The sequence below is a fragment of the Merops nubicus genome, unplaced genomic scaffold, assembly GCF_000691845.1.
Source record: "Merops nubicus isolate BGI_N331 unplaced genomic scaffold, ASM69184v1 scaffold8695, whole genome shotgun sequence".
Taxonomy (NCBI): domain Eukaryota; kingdom Metazoa; phylum Chordata; class Aves; order Coraciiformes; family Meropidae; genus Merops; species Merops nubicus.
The window spans coordinates 25,981-34,846 of NW_008607567.1; the positions used below are offsets into that span (position 1 = coordinate 25,981).

General features: G+C 39.9%; 1 protein-coding gene across 1 annotated transcript in view; it reads left to right on the forward strand.

Annotated features, from left to right (window-relative positions):
* The window catches only part of ATP9A (ATPase, class II, type 9A), a gene marked incomplete at its 5' end in the record, with an annotated part of 32,963 nt that extends 24,593 nt beyond the window's left edge, over window positions 1–8,370 (forward strand). The window contains 7 exons of the mRNA XM_008939982.1: window positions 374–438; window positions 1,210–1,365; window positions 2,861–2,925; window positions 3,729–3,837; window positions 5,089–5,146; window positions 6,961–7,164; window positions 8,234–8,370. Of these exons, the coding sequence (XP_008938230.1) occupies window positions 374–438; window positions 1,210–1,365; window positions 2,861–2,925; window positions 3,729–3,837; window positions 5,089–5,146; window positions 6,961–7,164; window positions 8,234–8,370 (794 nt within the window). The remainder of the gene's footprint in view (window positions 1–373; window positions 439–1,209; window positions 1,366–2,860; window positions 2,926–3,728; window positions 3,838–5,088; window positions 5,147–6,960; window positions 7,165–8,233) is intronic.
* Between the last annotated feature and the right edge of the window lie 496 nt (window positions 8,371–8,866).

An 8,866-nucleotide genomic window follows, 5' to 3' on the forward strand; every position in this document is an offset into this window, starting at 1 on the left:
AGAAGATGAAGTTTTGCATATGGAAATTTCAGTGACAAACTACTCGTAAATATTTGTGGTGGTATCTTTGTAAAACAGAGCTTGAATATGATCAGGTAAAATGCCATTGCTAGTCTGTGTGAGCTTTATTTCAGCATTGTAGGTATAATGGCACACCTACAAGTCAGATAAAGTGATCAGTGACCCTGACTAAAAAACAGAACAAAGATGTTTAAGAATTTAAATTCATTATTTGTATTTAAAATCCTGCTTTTCTTGGTAGGGTTAAATGCTTCTTCTAATACTAGAATTTGGTGCAGATGCTTTTAGTGGGGTTGCAAGTTGCCCCTGCTCTTTAATTACCAATGTCCTTTGTCTGTGCTCTGACCTACAGGTGATGGAGGGAATGACGTTAGCATGATTCAGGAAGCTGACTGTGGTGTTGGAGTTGAAGGAAAGGTGAGATTACTTCATGTTTTAATAAGATTTTCTACGGCAACTCAGAAGCTAGTGTGCAAGTAATTCTTAAATGAATCCTTGGAAATTTGTGCAAGAAAGTTAGAAGTTTCCACAAGAATAAACATCAGACCAATAGATTTACCATGAAATATCATTTGGCTGTAAAGGAGACTACTTTCAAGTTCACTGTTTGGTTCGTCACAGATTCCTTGTTTGGACCATCGTGGTTAGGTTTGGGTTTTTTAATGAGGTGTAGGTGCTCCAAATGCTGGAGCTAGAATGAATCTGATGACATATACCCTACGTGTACAATTAAAACCTGTTTGCATTAGTTTAGAATGCAAATGCTGGGTTAGAGTCCTGGTTCCTACATGTGGAGCTGCTTGGAGAGACAAGACTGGATTTGGCAGCAGCAGAGAGACTCTGCTTGCAGTGAGCCAACACATTAAAATTGAGTCAGCTTCAGAGACTTCAGAAAATTTGTATTCAAAACTGACTTGATATGACTATCACGTTAACATACATGTTGTGAATCATAATCCAGAGGGTTGCTTAGAATCGGAGGCCAGGGTTCAAATGGGAAGTTTCCTCATATTTTCACTCTTTGCTTAAAAGCCCCGGTGGAAGGCAGAAGTGCTGAGGTACTCTTCCCCACCTAATGTATTGCAAATTTTCTTTGAAATTTTGTCAGTGATAAATAAATAATACGATATTTCTTTGTTTCAAATAATTAAATGATCTCACTGTGCTTTTACTTGCTGTTGTACACAGGAAGGAAAACAGGCATCACTTGCAGCTGATTTCTCTATCACTCAGTTTAAACATTTGGGTCGTTTACTAATGGTGCATGGAAGGAACAGTTACAAACGATCTGCAGCTCTCAGTCAGTTTGTAATCCACAGGAGCCTGTGCATCAGTACAATGCAGGTAAATGGACTGTCAAGAGGGGTTTTTCCAACGGAGAGGTAAAAACCCCAAACCTAAAAGTAAAGTTTCTACATTTCATTTTGGATGCAACTCTTTATTCTCATGAAAGTTTTCACAAGTTGAAACTTGAGGTTGTTAGTTTGATGTGAAAACATGTTTGTTGCCTTCCCAAGTGTTCAACAGCTCAGTGTGGAGGCAGCCTGCTCCTCTCTTCCTCGAAGGAAACCTAAGAAACAAATTTGGTATATACAAAATTTACATGACTCGTGTGCAGAGCCTCAGTGTAACAAAAAAACAATTGCCAGTTGGCAGGGAGAGTTCAAAGAGATTTTTTAAGGGTTCATAAGCCAAATTCTGTTCTCAGCTGTCGTGACTTGAATGAAAGTTACAGTTAAGGACAGAGGTTACTCTTTGAGAGTTGTATTTCCACGCCATGGTGTATTGATATATTCCCTAAAAATACTAAATTTTTTTGGCATAAAATACTTGATATTTCTGAGAAGGCTGGTTCCACCCTCTCCCCTTTTTAGAATAAACATGTTGGAGAGTAATGCATGGAGACAAAAGATTTCAGACTTAAGGGACAGTCTAGCTTACTCTGCAGCTGAAAACAAGAACAGAAAACAAACCCATAACTTCTGACAAAAAAAAATAAATCCTTGGAGTTTGTATTGGTGAGTAACTCTTTCTGTGTTGTGAAGGCATCATCCAGGCACAAGTAGGATCATAGAATCATAGAATGTCTGGGCTGGAAGGGACCTCCAAAGGTCATCTAGTCCAACCCCATCTGTCCAAGCAGGGACATCTCCAACTAGATCAAGCTACTCAGAGCTTCATCCAGCCTGATCTTGAATGTCCCCACGGATGGGGCCTCCACCACCTGTCTGGGCAACCTATTCTGGTAGTCTGTCACCCTCATATTGAAGAACTTTTTCCTAATGTCTAACCTAAATCTCCCCTTTTCTAGCTTAAAGCCATTACCCCTCGTCCTGTCACTCCAGACCCTTGTGAACAGTCCCTCCCCTGCTTTCTTGTAGGTCCCTTTCAAGTACTGGAAGGTCACTGTAAGGTCCCACTGGAGCCTCCTCTTCTCCAGGCTGAACAACCCCAACTCCCCCAGCCTGTCCTCATAGGAGAGGTGCTCCAGCCCTCTGATGATTTTTGTGGCTCAAATAAGTATGTAGCTGTCCTTCACAACATCTGGACAGCGTTGATCAAACCAGTGGGCTTTGGAGGAAACTCTTTATGCTCTTTTCTGTGGAATTCCATTACAAAAGGTTTTCCAAGTCCAGCTCTCCAGTTTGCTATTAAACATTACTCTCATCCAAGGTTTGCATAGGAATAAAAAGGGTTGATGTTATATTTTTCTGTCTTCGTTTCAGGAATTTGGAGAACGCACTGCAAGTATGTTCCATTTTGAACAGAGTATGTTTTTAAGCTGTTACTTCTACTGCAGTATCTTAAGCCTGAAAAGCATTTTTCTTTTCTTTTCTAGGCTGTTTTCTCATCAGTATTTTACTTTGCTTCAGTTCCTCTCTACCAAGGCTTTCTCATCATTGGGTAAGAGCTCACTTTTTACTAATAGCGTGGAAAATCTGTGGATAATGAGGAGATTTGTGCTAATTAACATACAAGACATGCACATCTCAACTCTACATGTTTCACAACACTACTTCAGAAGATGGATGTGGTCCATGTCCACTTTCTGCTTCTCTGCACTGAGCAGAGCAACTGTGGCAGTGGAAACACTTCTAGGAACCTTTCCAAAAGGACAGTTTGTCACATTTGGAACATGAGAAGCGAGCTGTCCTCCAGGAACTGCGCCTTTGATTCTAGCAAAAAGCAAAGAGGCAGTTGTTCTGTTCTGGTGCCTGCACAGCAGTGAGAGCCAGTGCCCAGCTCCTGACAGCAGCAGAAAGAGCAGACAACTCAATCTCTTCAACAGGGAGGAATCACTTCCTGATTTCTGATAAATATATTTTTATATATATATACACACACATAATTTAAAAAGAGCAGATTCATCCCATTGCCTTCTGATGCAAAACAGGATCAAGCTTGAACTGTAGATCAAACTTTGGGGTGAGGGCAGGTCTGTCCTTGGCTCCATTACTAACCCTGTGATACCAGTTGCAGTACTTGAACCAATCATCTCTATATTGAGTGTTTCTAATCAAAAGCCATTAAAAAAGCAAATCCTGCAGGTTTTTTGTATGTGCAAAATGCTGTTGTGTTCCATTTGCAGGTTTTTATATGTATGTCACTTGGTACTTCAAGAATACTGTATTTCCTTTCTGAAGACTAGCATTTCTGCTTGCTCATCTACACCTTGGATAATTTACTGCTTTTTTACCTTCTTCCAGGTACTCCACAATTTACACAATGTTTCCAGTGTTTTCTCTAGTCCTGGACAAGGATGTTAAATCTGAAGTTGCAATGTTGTACCCAGAGCTCTACAAAGATCTTCTTAAGGTGGGGGATACTCTTGTTTGTCTCTTTTGGTTCACCATCTTGATTTGAAACTCTCTAAATGTGTAAAGTCAAATATATTATCAGTAGATACAGAACTTTATCGTGCTTTTTCAAGCAAAATTGTTTTGAAATTTGAAAACAGATACAACCAGATTTCCTGGCAGTTTGTTATTGAATGCTACATGAAATGTGATTTATTAAAAATGGCTTAGGAAATAGAAGTTCCAGTCTGTGGGAAATTATAAGGATTTAATATTACAAATTTGTTCCAAAATAAAGGGGAAAGAGAAATCGTTGGGGATTTGGCACTGTCCTGAAGCCAGAAAAGGGGATGAGGGGAAAGGATATGTCCATTTTATGGAATGAGTAGGTTGTCACATGGTTTCTTGAGAAATTTGCTTTGAGGATGATCTGAAGGGACCTAAAGGTTTGGTTGCTATGACATTTTTGTACCTTTAGCATGAAAGTTGGGTCCTTCTCCTTAGAGAGGGAAAACTTTATTTGATATTTACCTTAGAAATATCAGGACAGTAAATCTTATTTTGGAACTTGCTTTTTTTCCCCCTGGAAAATTTTTTGCATAACTGGGGTATGCAGACTAGGAACATCTTTCTTAATTGAAGGAGAGGGTGGACTGAGTCTTCAACAGATCCCTTCCCTCAAGGATTTCTGTTAAACAGATACTCTCAGAAGCAAAGCCTGTTTTTCCAACAGCCTGAATAAGTCTCCATCTGGTTTCACTTGTATGTTGTCTCTTATGTCATAAACCACTAATTCTCTAACCATCCTTAGGCCTGGTCTAAACATAGGGGTTTTTTGTACTGGTATAGCTGTGTGGCTGAGGATGCCTTTCTTTAAAACCTATCTGCCTTCAATATGATGGTGATTTGTGTACGTGTTTGTCTAGAAGTACTATATTCATATATATGTGTGCACACACATCTTGTATTTCACAGTACTATGACAAAACTCCTGAGACCTCTTTGCATTGAATTGATGGTGTGTGCAGTAAGGACGAGGTTGTATTGTACTGTGTAAGCAGTGAGCTTCTACAGTCCCTGGCCTCCTTTGTGCATCATGAAAAATAAGAATAAAGAGACAGTAACTCAGGGTTGGTTGAGTTGTTTTTTCTTTCTAAATCACCTTCAACTTCTCTCTTACTAATTGCTGAACTGATCTGTAAGTGTATGTTCATAAAAGAAAACCCCAGTGGAGCTTTGCCTTTTTTTTTTTTTTTTGTTCCCCTCCTAGGGACGACCGTTATCATACAAAACATTTTTAATATGGGTCTTAATAAGCATCTATCAAGGTAAGAAATAAATTCCTGCTTGTGCCTTTAAATGTTTTAGTGAGTACAAAATATGTAATGTTTTGAATTGCAGAAAGTTAAGTAAGGCATGAAGTGAATTTAGCAATGCTTCCTTGGGATAATGAAGGTGTTTTTATTTTTTTGTCAGGGAAAAATGTTGGTAGCATTGCTAAAGGAAGAAATTATCTAAGATTAAATGTTGGCAGCAACTGGTCGGCCCTGTGGTAGGCACTGATGTAGAAGTTCAAAGCATCGTGCCTCTTCTCATTAAGTCAGCATGAAAAATGCAAAATCTGTAGCTTTGTGTATTTTATGTAAACCCTATCGATTAGAAGTGATAGAACAGAACCAGAATAGTTCTGGTTACTTCATAGCCATCTGTGATGAAGGACAAGAGTAGAGCTCAGGTTCTTGATCATATCCCATGCACTCTAATTAGGCTGCTAAAGCAGTTAGGCAATGCCTTAATTGCAGTGCATTCATTTTCCAAAAGTGGATGTAGTAATTGGGGTCTGTGTCTAAGAAGGTCTTTTCTTTCATTTTGTCTTTTTTTATCAAGTAACCTCAAGCTCAGATACCTTCTGTAAGTGTTAATCAGGGAATCGTGGAAAGCATGTAAATAACGTGGAACTGTAAAGCTAAAATGGCAATGTGACTTTGTGACCAAAGTTTCTTTTTTTCTAAAATTGCTTCATCAACAAAAGCCCGAATAAATATGCCAAAATAAGCAGATAATTCTGACTGATTTAATTTGATATTACTATTCTCAGTATAGAGTGAATCCAAGAAAATAAAAGCTCTGGTAGCAGCTTCTTCTGCATCATACGGTAGAACTCTGTGATGGGGATCATGGTCTTCTGCTGCTGTATAAATATGATGGCAAAGCCAAGGCATTTATAGAAAACTCACAAGTGGTGGAAAGCTAAAGCCAGAGGGTGATGCATTGAGGGAAAGATTTCTTGAGCTAAGACCACTATCTGGTTACATTACTTGGTTAAAGTGACTTCACTTCTGATGTGCTAAATAACTAGAAAACAGCAGGCCAAACAATTGGGCTAGTTGCTAGCAGAGATGAGCCTGACCAAAAACTTGAGCAGTCCTAAACTTTGGAAAGTTCATAGCTGGATTTGAACTTTGTGGCTCAGACTCCAGTCACTTGCAGGTTTTCCTCTTGAAACTTGCCGAGTGTGATGGATGTTGGTGCGGATTACTCATGCTGCTAACAAGAATTATTTGTGCAGGTGGCCATGAGGGGCGTTGTGAGCATGCCCTGGCTCACCAGAATAGGAGCACGAAACAATACATCATTAACAGTGCTTTAATATGCACTCTTTCAGTGGGAAGTGTGAAGGGGAGAGATCTTGGCCAAAGTTGTGCAAAGAGAGGTTAACTTCTATCCACTGAGCTTTTCAGCACCTTGCTTCCATCTGGGCATTGAGGCAATGCAATGGATTCTAGAAGCATTTGGTATCTTTTAGCTTCTGAGTAGTGACCAGCTGCTTTTCTGGGAGGATAGAGTTCTGTGATGTTAGAAATCTCCAGTTGCCAAAATAGAGTGTATTACTTTCCTATCTCCATGTGTCTTTGAATATGATAGACTGTTATAAAAGTCTGGGCACCTCTGCTCTAACTTTTCCTTGTCTTTTCATCAGTTCTGTCTCCTAAATAGCAACTGATTCATTGTCATTAGGTTCATCAGGTTTCATGAAAAACAGTCTCAAGACAGGACTATGTTTCAGACTTCCCAAGACCCAGCAGTTTTAGAGCTTAGACTGGTGTTTGAAAAAATACTCAAATGTTCCATTCCCTTGCAGGTAGCATCATCATGTATGGAGCACTCCTCCTCTTTGAATCTGAATTTGTCCACATTGTTGCCATTTCCTTCACGTCCTTGATTCTCACTGAGTTACTGATGGTGGCATTAACTATCCAGACATGGCACTGGCTCATGATAGTGGCTGAGCTGCTGAGTCTCTCCTGCTACATAGCTTCTCTGGTCTTCTTACATGAGTTTATTGGTAAGGTTAAATGCCTTTTTTTCAGTCAGTTTATGACCTGAATAACAACAGGACTGTGAAGAGCTGAATTGAGTTTAAAGCTAGCTGTTGATGAAGCCACCAGTAATTACAGTGGCAATGGTTCTGACCAGAATAGGCTCTATTTGATTTGAAAGTACTTGAAAGATATTTTATGGCTCCTTCTCTTAAGAAAATGCTAGAGGAGGTAAAGGTGGTCAGTAGACTGTGTGCTGCCCAGTGAATGTCATCCATACTATCAAAGCTCAACCATGTATTAGCTGTCATATATAATAGTGGTCTTTATATCCATATGGGAACTTGAGACTACAGATAGAAGCCTCTGATGTTGGTTTGAAGGATTTAATCTTTTAACTGGATGAAAGAATTGCCTCCTAAAATGTACCTCATTCTATTACCTTCATTGGGGTCCGTCTTTTGTGGGTTGGTTTGTTGGGATTTGTTTTTTTTTTTTAGCTGCTTGAAACAGAGCTAATCCTTTTACCTGGCTAAAGAAAAATGGTTGCAAATACCAGATCCATAGGGTTTGTTCTAGTGTTCATTCAGGAACCACAAGATGTCACTACCTCTTCCATAAAGTTCGTTGCTAACTCTGAAGACAATGAGGATAACTTCCCAACAGGCCAGATCTGTATCTCTTGCATATGGGGTATACCAGCTCCATTTTGAACAATGCTTCAACTATTTTTGCAAAGATTCTGAGATAAGTGAGTCAAGAGATGAGTTTGCTAGACTACCAGGAAAGTGGCGGAGGGCAGCTCCCAGAGTCAGAGGACAATTAGTCCATTTAAGGGAGGCCATCTCCACTGCCAGGAGGTGGATAGCTCTGTTTCACGTGGGGTACGTATGGGCACTTGGCCCTGAGGAGTGGCATGCCTTCCTGAAATGTGCTGTGCAGAAAGCTGTGTCTTTTGTGGAAGAAGAGTGAGAAACCAGATACTGTATAAGCTTTGAACTTGAATATGGAGATGGTGAATGGAGTTGCTTTTCTGCACTTCTTCCCAGGACATACTTCCCACCTTCACTGACTCTGTGCTCTTTATTTATACAGATGTTTACTTCATTGCAACTCTGTCATTTTTGTGGAAGGTTACCGTCATCACTCTGGTGAGCTGCCTTCCCCTCTACGTCCTGAAGTACCTGAGACGAAGATTTTCTCCCCCAAGCTATTCGAAGCTCACGTCGTAGGGCTGCTCTGCTTGCACACCAGAGACAAATATTGCACATGGCCAAGGGACAAGATCATGTAGTTGTTACGATAACAAATCCGTCCGATATTTGCATAAGGATCATGTGGTAATCTCTATTACATGCTGCTTTATGGAAAAAGACTTCACAATGGTCATGAGCGGAAACCTAACGGTAAAAGGGAGTTTTATGAGGTGAAGGCACTTGTTAGTTCATCCAGTTCCTGCCACTTTTGGTCAACTTAACTGGGGTCAAATGCACCTAACCACAATGACGATAGGTTTCTCATGCATGGTTCAAAGTACCTGAAAGCTGCTAACTGACCTTGGAATTTACATCTGACAAATTTAAGTTACTTTCTAAAGTATCTGTGCTGTTCCTGGCATTGTGTTGTGTTGGTTTATATTATTTACCTCCTTGATTCAAGTAGTTACATTCTTTTTACATCTTGGAATTCCCTTAACGTAGGTGATGCACTATACTGCTGACAGCCCGT